Source organism: Saccoglossus kowalevskii, chromosome 8 (assembly GCF_978046115.1).
Source record: "Saccoglossus kowalevskii chromosome 8, keSacKowa6.1, whole genome shotgun sequence".
Classification (NCBI taxonomy): Eukaryota; Metazoa; Hemichordata; class Enteropneusta; family Harrimaniidae; genus Saccoglossus; species Saccoglossus kowalevskii.
In genome coordinates, this window is record NC_140648.1 from 27,262,491 (window position 1) to 27,284,077 (window position 21,587).

Below are 21,587 nucleotides of genomic sequence, written 5' to 3' on the forward strand. Positions count from 1 at the left end.
AGGCTGCACACAAATAATAAAAAAGAAACATGGTGAAAAAAATGAAATGACGGGATCTCCATATTATGCACTATATTTAACTTTTTACAACACTATAATACATTCAAATTTGGAACTGTTAGAGCCATTTTAATTATGCACATTAGCAAACTTCTTACTGAGTGAATGGTTATGCAAATTAGCAATTATATCAGCTTCTTTTTAGTGCACATCCTAGAATTTAAAGAAAATAGCCCCTAGACGCTTTGACCTTTTGTTTTGAAATTTTCACAAATGATTGACAATATGTTTATCTTCAAAACGCCGTCGGGGCATTGTTTTTGGTTGAACAGTGTTACAACAATCGTACAGACAACTAGCCTGAGTGTTAATTCATGCATAAACTTGAAGTAGTGAAATTTGAGCTTCTGCCCTGCAAAATTAACAACTGGTAGACAGTTTTCAAGACGGCACTTTCTTGATAGTAAACAGATGTACCCGTAAACAAATTTTGACAGGAAACAGAAGCATGGTTTAGAAGCTATTTTTTTTAAATCACTTTTGACCAAAAATGCACATTTTCGTGCATATTTCAAACTACAGTGTCCATAAAAAAAATACTAACAACATTTTTAAATTCATACAATAAGCTTTCTGAAAATATATAGTTTTGTAGACAAGGGAGGTCAACTTGGTTTTCTAATTATCTAATTAAAATACCTGTCAGGTAAACTGCATATCTACCTTAATCAGTTCAATTTTTTGTTGTCTTCTAACGTTCGGTAGTGAAGTCAAGATTTCCTTTCTAGCACATAAGCCATGCATGCTTGATTTTAAGGTCCACATCACATGGGCAATAATTATTTGTAGGTCCATAAAACGAGACACGAAGATTCATACCGAGCGTTTTTTAACTCAGAATAACTTTGCCTAAGACAAACGCAATTCAATGATAGAAGCCGTTTATGTGATCTAACGTGGTATTGATGGTAGCGGACATGGCCAAACTTTTCTATAATGATTGAACAAGGGTTACTATTTAATATCTGCAATATACCAAACTGCAATGATTGTGTTTCTTATTTTGTTAAATCGGTGTTTAAAGATAGACAATACTGATAAAACCTATTTTCAGCTTATAATGTCATTTTTTGAGACTAGACACCAGGCAGACTTGTTATACGTGCACTACTCCCATAACTGCTTAACGAAAATCACTATATGGAGAATTTCATGACCTTTTCGATGAAACAAAAATGTCGTGAACTTTGCATTTAAACAAAAACCATTTATGAATATATTCACAGCGCTTAACCATTTCACCACCATTTTCGTTTTCTCATCACAAATTCACAAAATAGTCCCGTTTATTTTCGTCACTTTACTTCAGAAGATTCGGACAAAACTAGCCAAATTGTGTGAGTAAAAAATATAAATTAGCTCAAATTTGTGTCTTTCGGCTCCAAAATTATGGTTCATTTCCAGAAATATTGAAGAAAATGAGACAAATAATAATAATTTTTGACCAGTATATCTCTCGCATAATCGCATTAAATTTCTCGGCCAACTACTTTCCGCATAAATTACAACCTGTTATTTACGTCAGGCACGTGACCCACTCGTAGGAAACTCAAAATGTGTAGTGTACAGGAAAAAAAGTACATAAAATGTGAATCTCCGCGGCCAGTCTGCTTCGGGTATGGTCGGGTTTGGGGCTGGTATGGTGGACTTATCGCTCAGGTGAACAAATAATACATAAAGCCGATTAACTAGAGCGTTACTTTGAAATGATACCATGTATTTTTGGCTTAGTACTGTCTAAATACCTAAAATGTCCCTAATTTTATTTCGTTGCTTTAGAACTATGTTCTTGTAACACACTTAGTATGGCCAATAAGGGATGCAAGTGATTTTTTTATCACAAAACGCGTGCCAACTTTAACGGAAACAATATTTTACCTGTATTGTGATAAATCCAACTCAATTCTTTTATTAAGTCAAAGTACTCGAACATACTCGAAATGTAACAAATAAATACATTCACAGTATATACACATATGTTAAAAGTTAACAATTTCCTATATATATATATGACATTAAGGCTAAGTCCATTTTTTTAAATTTGACAAATCTGTACAATACTTCGCACCGTAAGTTGAAAATGATTTTAATCCATAGCTCCTTATCCATGACACATAACTGTGACTCATTTCGTAAATTATAACTCGCATGTTTAAATTTAAACGATTCGATATTAAAGATGGTGATAGTTTGTGTATAGATTTGAAAATATCGATTACAATAGAACGTATTTTAGTATATTCAAGTGTGGTCAATCCTGGTTTGTTTATTAATAAACTATAACTGAAATAAAAGTCGTTGTATACAAATTTCAAAGCCCTATATTGGATACCCTCCTTCCTTGTTATATTGCGACTTCCACAACAATATCAAACATGGGAACTATAATTAAAATGTGAAAAAATAAAACAATGAAAAACACTCATTCTAGATGATTGATCGAGATATCTACCAATTTCCTGCAATATAAACTTTTTGCATAATACGCTGATATGGTAAAGAAAATTTAGTTTACTATCTACATTAACCCCTAGTAACCTGGAACAATTTCTGAAAACAATAGTATTGCCACTGATGTCAAAACGTATTCCATTATCTGAATCTTTCAATACGAAGGCTTGAAATTTAATAGGATTTGCTTGCATGCCGTTTTCACGAAACCACCTAATTGCTGTGAATGACTCCTGTGTTAAGCTACCAATTGTCTCGTGTTTCCTATTGCATAAAGACGACAAAGTATTATCATCGGCATAATTATATAAAAATAATGTAATATAATTCTTAATATAGTGATTTTAGTTAAGCAGTTATGGGAGCTGAAGTGCACGTACCACGACTCTGCCTATTTCAAATAATGACATTATATGCTGAAACAATGTTTTGTCAGTATTGTCTATCTTTTAACACGATGTAACAGAATATGAAACACAAATCATTGTAGTTTGGTATATTACAGATGTTAATTAATAAATACATAATAAATTGCAAAATAACGATCGTTCAATAATATATTGAACAAAGCCGATTAAAAATAGTGGCTATATGATGACGTAATATAGAAGTCACAGGTTTTAATAACATAGGTGGTACAATATCGAACCCAGTAGCTTTTCTAATGTCCACGTCATTTATAATTTTCTCAACTGTATGATGGGTAATTTTATTAAATGACAAATAATATTTTTCCAAATTCCCAGTTTTATTTTGCACACCACGATGGTCTTTAGCGGGGAACCGCTCAATCCCATGGATTGCACCAACGAATCATGGGACACTATTGTTTATGTTGTTTACAATGTTAATCTATCTTTTGTTATCCATTGTTATTTTAATCCAGAAATTAAATTTGTTGTGAGATAGGGTTAACTGGAAGGTACTCCTTTAAAACAAATGCTGATGCGAATTCTTTAGTATCATCATTTTGACCATGGTCTGAAAAAAGTCTAAATTTTCTGTGATACACACTTGGTAGCCGTGGATTGGTTGTGGTTATCACGTGTATTGTTGCACAGAGCCGATCACTACACTGCTATGCAAAAACCTGATTGCGAAACACACTGCTCGGTTATACTAGAAAACTTTTCAAACGTTCCTAATTCTTTACATAATTGAATAATCGAACAGAGCTACCACTGTAAGATACTGTATTGGTACAATTTATTACTAAGATGATTATACAGCTTACATCAATATCATCAATGCTTTGACAGTCACAAATAATATTAACGCAACAACATACAGTCACATTACAGACTGTCTATGTAGTCCGCCATCAGAGACACAGTGTCATGCTCACTTCAGCAGTATTCACAACGAGCTTTGTATTATCACATATGGTTCAATGTTCACTTTGTATAATTAAAGTACACTTTCAGGCATGTTGATTCTTCAACACGGCGGTGAAAATCCTGCCAAATTTGTCAAATAATTACCTGTTTTTTCCATGTTTTGTTTTGTTTTACGTATTAGACGCAACATGCATCTGTGCAATAGATTAGAGTAATTCAATATCACGGCAAATGTGGGTGACTTGGATTATATATGCAATGTACAATTCAAGGCACAAGCAGATTCATAGGGATCCAAGTACATATTGTACACTGCAAGTAGTTTAATTGGGTTTAAAAATGGTTGCTAAGTATGATACATATGTCATGTCTGGAAAGCAATTGCTTTCTAAATATTGCTACACGTCGAGCAGTACAGCTTATCAATTCGAACAAATTATTGCAAGAATGTATGTGTAAGAAACTCTGTTATTTTCGAGTAATCTCTAAATGTATTTTCTCACATTTGAGATAAAGTATTTTAACTACCCTATTTCCCAGTAATGGAAACAGTTATGGATGACGTTGTAATTAGTGGTATTGGATGCAGGCTTCCAGAATCCGATAATTTGGAGGAATTCTGGCAACATCTCATCAACAAAGATGACATGGTAACAGAAGATAACAGAAGATGGGAACCAGGTATTTTATTTATATTCTTTCTATTGTAAATTTAATTTTGATTTAGCCAAGAATCAGATTCTTTTCTGGTTAAAAGTTATTATTTTGGCAGACTGTCATGGTATCTAAGGACGTGCGTGTGAACTGATCATAAAATGTCCATTGCAATGTTACAAGGAACATTGTTAGCAGTGAATGTTATGACTTTCCTTTCAACGGCTGGAATTCCAAAAAATCATTATTTTCATATTTCCTCGATGTAAACGGTTTTCATTACATTCTAGTTAAGCGTTGTCTAAAATCTCGTGGCTTAGATCACTTATGGGTCAGTCTACTGACCAGACCTTTATTGCAATGGTGAATGGAAAGTTGCTCTCCACAGAGAAACACTGCCCACGATGTTAAGAGCACATCTGCAACATGACAAAGTCTAATTCATAGTTATAATTTTATGATGGGCTAGACCATTCAAATAACATCTCATGATATTCAGTCATAATTATAGTCATTACTGAATTTTTAATTTAGGTAACGTGGGTAAACACGTTGGGAAGTAAAACACACATATCGATTATCCCACAGTAAACGATTATTTTTGTCGTTTTTACCACCCAGCACCATTGTTGTATTCTTCTATGTAGGAGCGTCAGCATATTATAATACTTTGGTAACAATGATCAGTTTATTTCGGGGTTCGCTGTAAACAATATGAAGTATAAATGAGGTGATGAGTGATGATTTCTGTGTCACATTCCAGGTCTCCATGGCTTACCAAGGAAAAGTGGCAAAATTAAAGATCTAAGTAGATTTGATGCTTCCTTTTTTGGTGTTCATCCAAAACAAGCAAACACCATGGACCCACAGCTAAGAATACTCATGGAGTTAACTTACGAAGCAATAGTAGATGCAGGTATGTTTACTACCCTCACAGACAATCAACCATAATTCATTTGTTTTTTGGACGTAATACATGTGATTGCTAATGACAAAGTTTGTTTTTATTTGTGTCAGGTATTGATCCCCAGATATTGAGAGGCACCAATACTGGTGTATTTGTTGGTGCTAACGGCTCGGAAACATTTGAAGCACTCACCAGTGACGCCGAGGCATTACTTGGATACAGCATGACTGGTTGTTGTCCCGCTATGTTTGCTAATAGAATATCCTATTTCTTTGACTTCAAGGGTGAGTATCAAATCTTATTATTTAAATCTATACATATTTATGATAGCAAAGATATCTCATTCGTATCACAGGATGTAAACGTTTTTCTTTAGTGTAACAAATGTTACTGTCATGTGACTCGCATGAAAATTTAATTCAAATGTAAAATATGTTTGATCAGATTTTACCAAGCAGCACACAGACGTTGCATTCAGACGGTAAATACTTTGGTAGTTTACTAGTTAATTTTATATACTTTGTGAGCATGAGAGGAATAGATGCCAGGAATATATATTTCTAAAAATAGATTTATTCTTTGACATAATCTAACATATTTTAGGCTAATTTCTGGAAATTATTGTGTGTTGATTTCTTGCATTCATTCAGTCTTCAGTCATATGAGAGCGGGTGACGCAAGTGTATCCCTTCTTGTTCCTGTTACCATCAAAGTACATTACAAGCAATGGCGGTAGAAAACAAGTCATCTTGCTCGGCGACTATTTGTGAATAAAGTGTGTTAGTCAATAGTTTAATCTATGTAGTTTTCTTGTACAGGGCCAAGTTATCTGCTAAATACAGCCTGCTCATCCAGTTTACTTGCTATGGAACATGCATTGAGAGCTATCCGCAGTGGTCAGTGTGATGCCGCCATTGTAGCTGGTGTTAATATAAATGTCAAACCCAATACATCAGTGCAGTTTATGAAGCTTGGTATGTTGTCTCCTGAAGGACTGTGCAAGTCATTTGATGAACAAGGTAAATGTTATACAATTCAAAAACTCTACCACAACAGCAATTAAAACAGCTTGTTGCATTATAAGTATCACTTCCCTGTCAAATTAGTGGTTCATACTTATTTGAAACTGAACATAACAGGCCAATTCTATCATACCTTGCTAGGCTCGAATTTCCATCCAATAAGAGCATTCCATATAAACATGATTCCCCACAAATACTAGAGGGCGCTCTGACCAACAAATTGCCATTATCTAAATAAAAAGAACTGAATGTCCACATTAATGTCTATAGGTGTACCTTGGCTGCGTGCATATTTAAAGTCCAAGATTGGTTGAACTATTACGTAAGAAACCAAAGTGAATTCAGACCCATTTTAACACATAGCCAAGATGAAACGTAGATGAAATTAAATAATACCCACCCAAAAATACACAGGGCCCAATCCATGTTTTGCATGTACAATTAAAGTCCAAGATCAGTCGAACGATTACGTAGTAAACCAAAGTGAATTAAGACCCATTTTAACATGTAGCCAATGTGATGAAATTAAATGGTACCCATCCAAAAATGAACAGAGCTCAACCATGTTTTGCATGCACAATTAAAGTCCAAGATTTGTCGAACATTTACGTATGAAACCAAAGTAAATTCAGACCCATTTTAACACATAGCCAAGGTAATGTAATTAAATGGTACCCACCCAAAAATACACAGGGCCTAAACCATGTTTTGCATGCACAATTAAAGTCCAAGATTGGTCGAATGATTAGCTAAAAAACCAAAGTGAATTCAGACCCATTTTAACACGTAGCCAAGGTGATGAAATCAAATGGCACCCACCCAAAATACACCGGACCCAAACCAAGTTTTGCATGCACAATTAATGTCCGAGATTGGTCGAACGATTACCTAAGAATCGTAGCAAAGTAGCAAAGGTGATGAAATCAAACAGTATCAACCCGAACATACACAGGGCCCAAACCATGTTTTGCATGCACAATTAAAGTCCGAGATTGGTTGAACGATTACATAAGAAACCAAAGTGAATTCAGACCCATTTTAACTCGTAGCCAAGGTGATGACATTAAATAGTATCAGCCCGAACATACACAGGGCCCAACCCATGTTTTGCATGCACAATTAAAGTCCAAGATTGGTCGAACGATAACCTAAGAAACCATAGTAAATTCAGACCGATTTTACTGTGCAGCCAATGTGATAAAATTAAATGGTACCCAACCAAAAATACACAGGGCCCAAACCATGTTTTGCATGCACAATTAAAGTCCAAGATTGGTCAAACGATTACCTAAGAAACCACAGTGAATTCAGATCCATTTTAACACGTAGCTAACGTGATGAAATTAAATGGTACCCACCCAAAAATACACAGGGCCCAATCCATGTTTTGCATGTACAATTACATTCCAAGATTGGTCGAACGATTTCCTAAGAAATCAAAGTGAATTCAGACCCATTTTAACACGTAGCCAACGTGATGAAATTAAATGGTACCCACCCAAAACTACACACAGCCCAAACTATGTTTTGCATGCACAATTAAAGTCCAAGATTGGTCGAACAATTACATAAGAAACCAAAGTGATTTAAGACCCATTTTAACACGTAGTCAATGGGATGAACTAATGCATTGCATGATATTACACGTTCAGTAACTAACTTCTTAGAACATAAGTATAAACATTCAGTAGTTTTAATATAAAAAAGTACATTTTTCATAGTAATAGTGACACCTGTTGTTTAGTTTGGTGGATCCCCACGGTTGGGTGTGGGAGCCATATAAGTTTATAATTAAAAACTATTTTTAATAAAAAAATGAAACCATCATAAATGGCCTTATAAACAGCCTTTCACTTCATAGTGGGGTGGGTGGAGCAAACCTGTGATTATTTTGATTACTTTCTGACCATCTAGTTTGCCGTTCACCATGTCCATTTCCATATAAAAAAAAAGCTCCAGCCAATATCAGATTTGACGACTTGTTTGAAACTGTGGCACTTGGAAATGAGTGTTGTGACATGTGGCAAATGTCCAACTGTCTTGGTTAATAAGATTGGCTAAATTTCAACTTGAAACAGGTAAACCAATATACCTGTATGCATGAAGCCAGTGAATGTCATTGAAGCCAAAGAAACTGCATCTATTTATATAAATACACCTGGACAGAGAATAATTTTTTTGGAGCACTAAATGTGACAAATGCCCTACTGTCCTTGATAAATATAACACACCAGCTACATAGTGCCCGACGAGGATATGTGTAGGTAGTGAAGAAAAACATTGATTGAAGCCTTGCAAAAGACTGAATTGTTGTCAATATCAACAAACATACTGGGAAAGTCAAGGACAGTGAAAAAACAAACAAACAAACACACAAGCATGTAAATACTAACTTTCTAGGATCTTTATTGGCTCCAAGTAATCCAGAGTAGAACGAGATGAATCAACGCTATACTCCACCATCTTTACTTTAATATTAGGTACAACCATTATTTTATAGGGGACAACAGGTCATAAGTTGAGGGGAGTTAACACCCATGATTTTAAAAATGCCTTGATCAACAAGAGTCTAAGTTACAGGGAATATTATTTTGATTTTTCAGTGGACCAATAAATGCATTTGACACGAAAATATAAAAACAGCAATTAAAACAGCTTGCTGCATTATAAGTGTCACTTCCCTGTCAAATTAGTGGTTCATACTTATTTGAATCTGAACATAACATAACAGGCCAATTCTATCATACTTTGCTAGGCTCGAACTTCCATCTAATCAGAGCATTCCAATAAACATGATTTCCCACAAATTTAATTTTTAAAACGAGGCTGTGTTTACTGTTATGATCTCTTGCGTAAGGGAGAATCAATATTTTTTCTAGAATCGTGGTTGGGGTAAAGTTAATTTTGTCGTTTTTTGATATGTTTACAATTGTTCTTCAGGTAATGGCTATTGTAGATCTGAAGGCTGTGTTGCAATCATAATGATGAGGTCCTCTAATGCTAAGAGAGTATATTCCACTGTAATTCATGGTGGAACTAACACTGACGGGTATAAAGAACAAGGTGAGTTTGTATACATTCAATATGTATGTGTTCACCTGTTATGTTTTAAATTGTGACCAAATACAACCCAGATATATAGACTGTAGGTAGCCACTGACATCTGAGCAATGACAATTTAATCGTATGACAAATCACTCTTGAATAAAGCTGTTGTGCATAACACAAACTGATATGATATGCCTGCCATATCAACATGAACATGACTATTAGAAGAATGCATTACTTTTTTCAGGTGTTACGTTTCCGTCTGGAAATGAACAGAAAAAACTTATACACAGAGTTTACAAAGAAGCAGGCATTGACCCAAAAGATGTTATTTACGTTGAAGCTCATGGAACTGGTACAAAGGTCGGTGACCTACAAGAAATCAATGCTATATTTGAGGCCATTGGTAAGAATAGAAACAAAGACAACCCTCTACTTGTTGGTTCTGTGAAATCTAATATGGGTCATCCGGAACCCACTGCTGGACTTGCTGCTGTTGCCAAAATAATTCTAGCCATGGAAAAAGGAGTCATTCCAGCAAATCTGCATTTCAATAATGCCAGCCTTGATATTCCAGGACTGCATGATGGTAGACTAAAAGTAGTGGATAAATCTATGGAATTACCAGATGGTTTGGTTGGGATTAATTCATTCGGTTTTGGTGGTTCCAATGTTCATATGATTCTCAAACCACACAGCATAAGATTTGTACACATTCCAAAAAGCGATGTTAGACTCCTCCACTGTTGTGCCCGAACTCAGGAGGGTTTGGATAAATTGCTATCCCAAGTTGAGGAGTATGCGAAAATGCCAGATTTTGTATCATTGATGAATAATGTTTGCAACCAACCAGCAACTGGATTTCCATATAGGGGATACAGGATTGTAAACAGTGAGAATAAAATACAAGAAACCCAGCAGATAATAAACTATGAGACTAGACCGATATGGTAAGATAAATTTAGTGTATTATGAACACGCAACAGGGGATTCAGCTATCGACCCTAAAAGACGATTTTAACTTGTGTGTAATGGACACGAATATATAGTGACTTGAAGTAATATATATATTATATATGGACATATAAATACAAAATATACTAAGCCATATATGAATATTCTGTTAGGAGTTATCAAACTTTCGGTTTAGACTTCTAGAAATGGCCGCTGATTCCCATTACGTAAGGGTGTGATAACGACGTTATGCCACAAGTTTGATGAGTTTTAAGTGATTAACTGAAGCCCTGTTGCGGTTAAAGAGTTTTTTTCCAGCAATGTGAATCATGTAAGCTTTTCTGTATAATGAGACAATACACTGATGAAACACTAGTTTAGTGCTAGTTATATTACGTGAGCCTTTTATGACGATGAACATTTGTTTTGTAAAACTAGTCTTCCCATTTTCCCGCACTTCCGGTGGTCAGGTGAGCAATGCAAAATCTCCTTTGTTTTCAGATAGCTGCATTCTGATGTAGGACATGGCTCCCGTGTTACTGTAAGGTTGATTTCTTAATCAAAAAGCAGGATTTAACACATCTCCGATTTCTATTCCCTTTGTACGAATGTGAGAAAAGATGGCCAGAGGGAATTACGGAAATATACTTTTTATTTTTATTCAGTCATATTACTAGTACTGGAAGTGTTATTCTTCTGTGTGTGGCATTTCCATTGGAGTTGAAATATTATTAGTACGTTTTATATATTAATTTATTAGGTACATATTTTCTGGCATGGGTACGCAGTGGCAAGGCATGGGTAAAGACTTGATGAAACTAAACACTTTTAAGAAATCTATCTTGAAATGTACAGAGGCATTAAAAGACACAGACATCAATGTGTACGATATGATAATGAACAGTGATGAAAATACCTATGAAAACGTGATCAAGTCCTTTGTAGGACTTGTATCAATTCAGGTAAGAAATGAATATTTCATCTTTTTCACAATAAAAGTTTCGTACATTTTGTATTATTTTGGTTAATTAAAATAATTAGAAATAGAGTGTTATTTTAATTACTCTTTCAAACAAATGGCATGTACCACTTACATCGTGTTTGATTATGTAACTAAATTGTATGCGCTGTTTGGTATACTTTTAGTTCCCTAGTGATGAAGCTTAAATTACATCCTCAAATTACATTATAAAAGATTTGTTTGAAGTTTTCATAGTTGACAAATTAAACTGAAACTCACAACCGTAATTCGTGCTTGTACTCCATGGAGTAAGTGTGTTGAAGGAAACTTATTTTTCAATCAAAGTGACATGAGCATTTGTTACTTTATTCAGGTTGGTTTAGTAGACATCTTAAAGTTCATAGGTGTGGAACCTGATGGTATTATTGGACATTCAGTTGGTGAGTTAGGTTGTGGTTATGCTGATGGCTGCCTTACAGCTGAAGAGGCTGTTCTTGCTGCTTACTGGAGAGGCAAGTGTGTGATTGATGCTGAGCTACCAGCTGGTGGCATGGCTGCTGTTGGTAAGTTGTATGTGCGGGCCTTTTGTTCCAGAGTCGGACAAACAACCCATGACCCATGTTTGTTTTTCATTGTTGTTTTGCAAATACCGTTGATAAGCATTACATGCGTTTCTATTTTTCTGTTTTAGTTATGACTCTTTTAACTTGTCTTGGAACATATAAAACTTGTACCTGTATTTGTTTTTTAGGATTGTCATGGGAAGAAGCTAAATTGATGTGTCCTGATGACGTGGTTGCTGCATGTCATAATGCAGAAGACACTGTCACAATATCAGGACCAAAATCTAAAGTTGCTGACTTTGTTAGTGATCTGAAACAGCAAGGCATATTTGCTAAAGAAGTGAACAGTTCAAATGTTGCCTTCCACTCCCACTACATGGCCCAGATTGCACCAAATCTGAAAAATGCTCTAACAAAGGTAATAATAATTCCAGACGTGAATGTGAATCTCAATCAAAGAGCAGTTGTTGTCGCAATCAAGATACAACCCATATCCAACACGGATGGCATGTTATGTCCTAACTATCCTGTAAATGCCATGACAGAATGATTGCCACACAGCATTGTTACATTAAGTTTTTCTTATTGTGATTTTGTATATTTTATTGCAGGTTATCAAATACCCTCGTCAGAGATCACCACGATGGATCAGTTCCTCCATTTCGCAAGAGAACTGGAACACCAAACTAGCCAAGTATAGCTCAGCTGACTACCATGTAAATAATCTAGTCAATCCTGTGCTATTTCAAGAAGCCTCGTCTCATGTACCATATAATGCTATCACAATTGAAGTCTCTCCTCATTGCCTGCTGCAAGCCATTCTGAAACGCTCTCTCAGTTCAAACTGTGCCTTTATTGGACTAATGAAACGCAACTATCCAAACAATCTTGAATTCTTCTTGTCTAACATTGGGAAATGTTACCTCAATGGAATGACATTAAACATCAACAAACTATTCCCAGAAGTGCAGTATCCGGTTTTGAGAAGTACACCATCCATCGCTCCGTTGATCCACTGGGATCACTCACAGCAATGGCATGTCCCGGAAGCCAAGGATTTCACCACGGGAAGTGGGCAGAGTAATGCAGTAGCCTCGTATATTATTGGCAAGTATCTATAAATAACATTATGAAACAAAGCCATGTCATATATATTCAATATCTGAAAGCTAAGAAAGTCATGGAACATATTTGTATTTTTACATTCATTTCTATGCTAAAATCATTTTTTATTTTTCTTGACAGTTTGCTCAGTGTCACGAGATTGAAAAGTCAATTATTATTAATATGACTTTTTCATTGTTAAATTTCGTGCACTATGAGACTCCCGGTATTACGTGAACTGTTTGATTTTGAAACTATATTTAAAATCAAATTCGTATTCCATTTTTAGCTCCGCTGTCGGCTTTGTCGAACGAAGCTCATCATATGAGTGATTGTCCGTCACCGTCCGTCGTCCGTCGTCCGCCGTCCGTCGGTCGTGTCAATGTTTTACTTTTTTGACTTCTTCTTGAAAACAACAAGCCTAAATGTTTTGATACTTGGTGTATATGTACCTTGGGTAGACCTCTCTCAGATTTTTTCATTTCATGATCATATCTTCAATTGTCTAATGTTGGTGAATATTTTTGGCATTTTTTGGTAAAAAGTGATATTTTCGACTTCTTGTTAAAAACCGCAAGTTCAATTGCTTTGATATTACATATATAGGTACTACATGTGGATCTCTCTCAGACTTGTTCATTTTGTAATGATATCTTTAGTTCTCTAATTTTGGTGAATATTTTTCTCAATTTTGGTAAAAAGTGATATTTTCGACTTCTTGTTAAAAACGACAAGTCCAATTGCTTTGATGTTATTACATATATAGGTACTACATGGTTACCTCTCTCAGATTTGTTCATTTTGTAATGATATCTTTAATTATCTAATTTTGGTGAATATTTTTGTCATTTTTGGTAAAAAGTGATATTTTATTCTTGTTAAAAACCACAATCATTTATGGTGAAAAATGATATTTTTGAAACAGCAAGTCCCATTGCATTGATACTACGCATATTGTTCATTTTCTGATGATATCTTCTGTGCATTGCTAACAGCGGATCTATCTCAGCCGAGAGGCTGCTTTTTATAGCTCAATGTCGAAATACCGATTATAGAGAAGAATATTGCGTTGATACCCTTCGTTCATGAAAATTGACTGTCATCAAATATGTACATTACTAAGCGTGGAAATACCCCAAAATACAAAAGCAGCCCAGGGCACATCACTCACCAACCCTTAACCACCAGTTTCATCTTCCTGAGAGAGGATGCGCATTTGCAATGTTTTTTTTAGAAATATTTCTTTTTTGGCGATATATGCTCAAACTAAACTTTCAGTCATCATGATTATGTGATATTGCACCATGCGAGTAACTCGTATCACAGCTATACAAACAGTACTATTGAACAATTGGTTTTCTCCAAGCATTGACAGGCAGACGATGCGTGCATATTTCCACGTTTAGTGAGATAAAGTGAGATGTATTTTCCTTTCTATTAGATGTATCACCATCATCAGAAGACTATTATCTGCGTGATCACTGCATTGATGGCAGAGTGTTATACCCAGCCACGGGATACCTTCTTCTTGCATGGAAAACTCTGGCTAAAATACGTGGGTTACCATATCAACAGATTCCGGTGGTCTTTGAAGATGTCACCATACACAGAGCTACAGTTTTGCCAAGTCAAGGTAAGTTTATAATTCAAAGTTCAAAGGTGAGTTTTATGTTGACATCCTTTTATGATGGTATTATTAAAAAGCCTTGGACTGTGTTTTATGTCATTTTTTCTGTATATGTAATACTTACATTGTGGTACTAAATACATATATATGAAGTAAAATGCTAAGATGTTTACAATATGCAAATAATAATTTCAAACAAGATGCATATTTGCATACATAATCCTGGATATATATATGCCATGTGATATGACACGTGTTTACTCATAATTGAACTGCAAATGTAAACTTGGAGCAGTATGGTGCTTTTCAGTTTAAGGAATGGAAGAGTGTTACAGCCTGGTTGCCTATCTTTAAGATATATGCCATGATAACTGATTTAAACCACATTTGTTCATCTTTATAAATATTCGTGTATTTACTAGATGGATTATTTTGTAACTCATAATGTAATGTGTTGCTTGCCAAATTGATATAAGGTGATATCTGAAAGTAAATAAGAAAACCATTATGTCTAGATTAACGCTCCTTAGCCAGATGCTGGTTAGTAACAAGTCACGATCTCAACAGTTACGCAATGTTTAATTTATAGGGAATGTGACTCTAGAAGTGTGTCTAGCACCAACTACAGGAATATTTGAAGTTTCTGAAAGTCATCAGTTACGTGCATCCGGCAAAGTAGAAATCACTGATGAATCATTGCAACTCCTTGATGTCTTGAAAGATGAAGAAGGAAATACAGTAGATACTGAATTATTGGAGCTACCTGGAAGTGATGTATACAAAGAACTAAGACTCCGAGGATATGATTATGGAGCAAATTTCCAAGGAATAGTCCGAGCTGGCAATTCTGGTAAGCACATCTGCTTCATATATTTGCTATTTGTTTGAAAGAAGACCCCAGTATCCAATTAACCAGCTAACTAATTAAGCATTACATCTATAAGTGTAAATAAGTGTAAGTGTTGTTTTGAGAGAAAAGTTCTGCAAAGGATATAAATACGTGGGTTGAACATGCATGTATGTCCAAGCTGTTTTGACCATTATCATTAACCATAACTGCCAATTTGAGAAAAAATACTATGCAGTAGTACTTGCCCCAATTTATCAAACAAATTCCCATTCATATTATCAATATACAGCTTAACCTACAAGGAAGAGTCATTTGTAAAGAGTTAAGACAAACTTTACATTATGTTTCTTAGTCACATGTATGTTTCCAATTACCTTAAATTCCTGTATATGCTGATTACTTGTAATGGTCACAGGTAACCATGGATGGCTGACATGGAATGATAACTGGGTATCGTTTACTGACACAATGTTACAAATACAGATGTTGCAACAGCCCGGCAGGAGCCTTAGATTACCAACAAGAATTAGATCAATCCGAATAGATCCTGTTGAACATCTCAAGAGGGTGATCTGCGAGCAGGGTGGAAAGACTGGTAGGTCAATCTAATGTGCTATTTAATGGAAAGTGTATGCAAGTCCCAGGAACAGTACCGTAGTACTACAATTAATTATACAATCAGTGTGTCTCTTGACAATTTTAATCCAATGTTATACCAGTGATATATGTACCAGTGGGACTATATACTGGACTAGAATCGTTGTTCTAGTCTTTCATAGCATGACAGTATTCAGTAGCTAACATATACAAATGGAGTAAGATACTGTATATGTCAGTTGTCATGCATGTCTTTTCAAAGTTTGTCTCATTTGATTGAATATATAATTTCATCTACAGAAGTGAAGGTGACTGTTGGTACATACACTAACAGATGTATTGCTGGTGGCATAGAGATATATGATCTACATACTACTGTGGCTCCAAGACGTCAACTACAGCAAACTTCATCAAACTTTGGGCGTTATATATTCGTACCATATGATGAAAAACAAATTATGAGCGACGATCTGAAACTGGTGAATTACCAACAGGTCTGTGAAAAGTACGCCCTAGATCTGTTATGTCAGGTCAAGGAAACGTGTCAATATCAACAGAAGATGTTAAACAGTGGAAAGTTAAGTATGGTAGTCAATGACGATGTAAAGAAATACATGAATGATCCAGAGTACGGTCTGATCAAAATCCTCCATGCAATCTACAATCTGGAGGTGAGTACATCATTCACTAAAGACGTACAGGATGTATTGAGTCTCAACTCTGATCTGATGCAGAATGATAAGTTACTGAGCGTTCTAACTACTGGGAGATATCTAAAATATTGTCTTGATGTGGTGATGGAGAACATGCCAAGCATGCAGATGAAGATTGTGGAAGTTAGGGGAAGTGGCTTGTACAGCAAAGTGATTCCAATATTGAATTCTTCACAACCAATGCTACAGCTAAAATATATCTTGAGTGGTCAATCTGAAAAAGTCATGTCGTTGAAAGAGGAGGAGTTTGCTTACACAATGACAAAATGGGATCTTTCTGAATCACCACCTGGTGATGTCAATTCATCTGATCTTGTTATTGCAGAGGGCCTTGCCAGGGTGTCAAACATTCCCTCAGCTCTGAGTAACATATCATCGGCTTTGATAGAGGGTGGGTTTCTGCTGCTACATGAAAGAACCATAAATTTCACAACACCTGCAGTCTTGGAGTTTATATCACAAGATATGTCTAATGAATGTTACTTGGAGCAACAGTATGAAATGTTTCTCAGTGAAGACCAATGGGCGACAGTTTTAGAGTCAGCCAACTTTGAAATTGTTTCTCAAAAGTCTGATGGTTTGCAGTCAACACTGTTTCTGTGTCGAAAACGTGTTTCATTTAATGAGAAGTCCTTCATTTTGTCAGTGAATGGTGCTAACTTTAAATGGGTAGATACTTTGAACAAGGCAATCTCAAATTATCAAGGGAAGCCTATGAAAGAGAAAATCTGGTTGCTGGTGAATGGTGCCGTGGATTCTGGCATTGTTGGTATGTTGAACTGTTTAAAGCAGGAACCAGGTGGAAATAGACTTAGGTAATTCTATTGATTTGATTTGTTTTCCACATTGTATTGCACCACTTGTCTTATGTTGTAAATGTATAACCTTAGCCATCTATGCATTCCGTCATGTAACAGTTCCTGACCTGTTCTAGCGATTGGCTACAACAGTATATTGTACTTGTAGACGACGTACATTTTGTTTGCAAAGGAAAAATCGTCAACAAATGAATATTCATGAAGTAGCGCTAAATAATATACATTTGCGTATACTATTGATGTTGATTGGTGTTGATTATGAGTTTGAACCAAACGTCGTGTGGTTCCATTCTCGGGCATTGTGTATTAGCGGATTTGTGCATTTGTGAGTCGGGTAGTGTTTTGCAGATAAACGCATAGATGACAGATGTTATGCATTTATGTATAGGTAATGTATTGGTATACAAATTAACACATATATGGCTAAAGCTGTATATTTACAACATCAGCCAAGTTTTTTATACAATGGAACGCATCGATGGTCGTGGCTATTATTGGTAGTATTATAATGGAATTGCTAAAGAGAAACAAATGTAAATGTAAACAAAGCACATTCCCTATATGGGTAACATGCGCCTTTTTTTAGTTATTTTAGAACCAGTGTAGCTGTATATGTCTCATTCATAAATTGTCTCAAATGAAATATTAATGTGTTATTTATGCTTTCATCGTTGCTTAACTAATGTTTGTCATGTGTCACAACAGAGTTTATGAGTTGTAATGTAATATAATTTATCACATCTTCACAGATGTATATTCAATGCTAGTCTGGAGAATGACGCAAAACTACTAGACCTGGGGGACAAAACATTGAAAAAGATAATGCAACAAGACTTAGTGATGAATATTTACCGTGACGGCAAATGGGGATCATTTCACCATGTGCCATTCAGCACTTCCACTCAATCCAGCACCATCCTGACACCACACGCATATGTTAACATATTGACACGTGGTGATCTCAGTTCACTGAAATGGATCGCATCACCTTTGAGATATGCAACGTCAGAATCCCTTGGTCAGAGCAAGGAGATTTGTAATGTTTATTACGCATCTCTTAATTTCCGGGACATAATGTTAGCCACTGGTAAACTACCTCCTGATGCTTTACCAGGTATGGTGAACAACTATAATCAAATTGGCTTAATAACATCTAATACAGGAACAATTAAGAATATCTTATACGAAATATATTTATCTGAAGTGTACATTGAGTTGTCAGAAAAGTTCTGAATTTAGAGATACTACGTCGTTCTTATGCAGCGATTTCAATCAAACACTAATCAGATCTTCATACAATCTGAAAGCACATACATCTGAAAATTTTTCATTAGCAGTGAAACAGTCGCATATCTCCAAACGAATGTTCACGAATGCATAACTTGTTTTGAAATTTTAGGTAATGTTGCTTCCCATGATTGTGTATTGGGAATGGAATTCTCTGGTCGTAACACTGCAGGCCAGCGTGTGATGGGACTGGTAACTGATAAAGGTCTAGCAACCACAGTGAGTGTTGATAAAAACTTCACCTGGGCTATACCGCATTCATGGACTATGGAGGAAGCTGCCTCAGTTCCTGTTGTCTATGCGACTGTATACTATGCACTGATTGTTCGAGGGCAGCTGAGAAAGGGAGAGAGTGTTCTGATACAATCTGGATCAGGTGGTGTTGGACAAGCTGCCATTTCTGTGGCCCTACATCAGGGGTGTCTAGTATTCACAACAGTTGGTAAGACTCTTACACACTGATGTATCATGATTCACAAGGTGTAATATAGATATTTGTTTATATGTTCATGATTTGTTTCCTCAGGTTCCCAGGAAAAGAAAGATTACCTAATGACAAGGTTTCCAGAAATGAATGAAAAACATTTTGGTAATTCCAGAGATTCCTCATTTGAGCAGAAGATACTGATAGCCACTAAAGGAAAGGGTAGGTTTATGCCCACTTAGGTAACTTTCAAAAAGACATCTGACTCATTGAATAATGTGCTGAATGCAAGTAATAGTTTTATTCTGACTCAACACAAATGTCCACTTATTTTGGATGATATATTGTGTTTATTCTTCTCATGTCGCGTGTGAACGAAGGACAATGTCATGCCGATGGTATTATATGTTGAATATGTGCTACGACAGTTGAGCTTCTAGTAGAGCAAATACAGTGATTGTAACAGAATCTTGTTTTGAATCCTGTAATCCGTTGTCTTGTAGGTGTTAACGTTGTTTTGAACTCTCTGGCTGAAGAGAAATTACAGGCGAGCACTAGACTACTGGCACGTCACGGTCGATTCTTGGAAATTGGCAAATATGATCTTTCCAATAATTCACCATTGGGTATGTTCGACAATTGTCTGCAGTTTATAAAATATCATTACTATTAAATTCATATTAACTGAACTCATTGAAATCTCACTACAATGTGTCATTTATGGCTCATTATTATTTTCACGAATAATTTAAAACTACAGTGAGTGACATGACACAACCAGTTTGGAATTTTCTGTTCATATCAATACGATTTAACAAATTGTATGTCTGTCTCAAGTTATCGCCATATCTGAATAATAACATTGTTGCTTCTGTCGTGTAAGTTGTGGATACAAGTGCAGATACAAGATGAAGGTACATAAACAGATCTCGCTGAAACGACAATAAGGCCCTTTGCTTATACAGTGAATCGAGCCAAGGACTCGACAGTTGCTTTGATCGCCAGATTCAATCTTAATCGTACTCTCAACAATTACAAAAATAAACAAACAATTGTTTACTCACCCACTGGATGCAGGTCGAAATGTTTAACTGCTGCTTGAACTCGGGCGCACCAATCGACGCAATCTTGGTCGGTGTAGACCGTATATTATAATCAGCTAATATAGCCATATTTAGATATCTTGTACGGTTGCACTTTGAATGTTGAAAATATGTGCTGGAAACAATGAAATGGTGAATGTTTGTAATCAAACGGCGCATATATACAAGGTAGAATTTGATAAGTCATAAAAACAAAACAAAAATGCCAACAAACAATCTGCTCTCTGATTGGTCTGACTGTTAGGTGTTATGGTTGTGTAGCCAACCAGGCAGAATATTGTAAGTAGCTTCACATTGACCCCGATTCAAATGTGTGTGTCCGATTGAAAGTGTCTTCGTCACATATACACTGAATGCATATTCTGTTTACTTTAGGTATGTCTCTGTTTTTGCGTAATGTAACATTCCATGGTATCTTGCTGGATGCCCTGTTTGAAGGTGACAACCCAGACTGGCAGTTGGTCTATCACTTAGTCTCTCAAGGAATAGTATCCGGAGCTGTACAGCCACTAAAAACAACAGTATTTGCACATGATAATGTTGAGGGTGCTTTTCGATTCATGGCACAAGGCAAACATATTGGTAAAGTGCTAATCCAGGTTGGTATTCGATTTATGCACGATGTAGATTATATAAAATTTACTACCTGTTACTGAACAACTGAGATTTGCTATATAGAGCCTTATTTCAAAAACAGTAAATGTTGACCACAGACTGCAAAAATGTCTGATAATTGTTTTCTACAATGTTATTAATAGTAATCTAAATGGTGGCATCTTTCACATTCAGCATTCAGTTGTTTTAATATGTTCTATTTGTTCAGGCTGTACAAGCCGCAAACCTACAAAAAAAATCGTGTTTCTGATCCATGTGTCAGTTTAATGTTTTTGTTTACAGGTTATGTTGGAGTTTCAGAATACTAAAATATATAAAAATAGAAAAACGTGTTTTATGGTAACTTTAAAATAAAAATGCAATACAACAAGATGGTAATTCACAAATCGAATCTCGTACGTATGATAAGAGGCCAATGATACATGAAATACTTCACTATTTTCAGTTTTCATATTATCTTCTTCACTGACATTGAATATTAAATAACTTTTC

At 35.6% G+C, this 21,587-nt stretch overlaps 1 protein-coding gene and 1 long non-coding RNA gene across 2 annotated transcripts in view; one reads left to right on the forward strand and one right to left on the reverse strand.

The window, feature by feature from the left end:
• LOC146739497 (fatty acid synthase-like) overlaps window positions 1-21,587 on the forward strand; it is a 35,167-nt gene that overhangs the window by 9,584 nt on the left and 3,996 nt on the right. Inside the window, exons 2-20 of the mRNA XM_085502433.1 lie at window positions 4,389-4,529; window positions 5,266-5,418; window positions 5,520-5,693; window positions 6,228-6,428; window positions 9,372-9,494; window positions 9,727-10,429; window positions 11,194-11,395; window positions 11,768-11,957; window positions 12,146-12,375; window positions 12,569-13,064; window positions 14,503-14,694; window positions 15,278-15,538; window positions 15,954-16,133; window positions 16,436-17,663; window positions 18,416-18,780; window positions 19,066-19,395; window positions 19,480-19,599; window positions 19,881-20,003; window positions 20,856-21,079. Coding sequence (XP_085358559.1) covers window positions 4,391-4,529; window positions 5,266-5,418; window positions 5,520-5,693; window positions 6,228-6,428; window positions 9,372-9,494; window positions 9,727-10,429; window positions 11,194-11,395; window positions 11,768-11,957; window positions 12,146-12,375; window positions 12,569-13,064; window positions 14,503-14,694; window positions 15,278-15,538; window positions 15,954-16,133; window positions 16,436-17,663; window positions 18,416-18,780; window positions 19,066-19,395; window positions 19,480-19,599; window positions 19,881-20,003; window positions 20,856-21,079 — 5,634 coding nt within the window. The 5' untranslated portion in view covers window positions 4,389-4,390. The remainder of the gene's footprint in view (window positions 1-4,388; window positions 4,530-5,265; window positions 5,419-5,519; window positions 5,694-6,227; window positions 6,429-9,371; window positions 9,495-9,726; window positions 10,430-11,193; window positions 11,396-11,767; window positions 11,958-12,145; window positions 12,376-12,568; window positions 13,065-14,502; window positions 14,695-15,277; window positions 15,539-15,953; window positions 16,134-16,435; window positions 17,664-18,415; window positions 18,781-19,065; window positions 19,396-19,479; window positions 19,600-19,880; window positions 20,004-20,855; window positions 21,080-21,587) is intronic.
• Window positions 19,657-20,498, reverse strand: LOC146739498 (uncharacterized). The gene is made up of 2 exons (XR_014930110.1): window positions 20,442-20,498; window positions 19,657-20,020 (listed from the first exon to the last, which is right to left on the reverse strand). It is a non-coding gene; the product is annotated as an uncharacterized LOC146739498 (long non-coding RNA).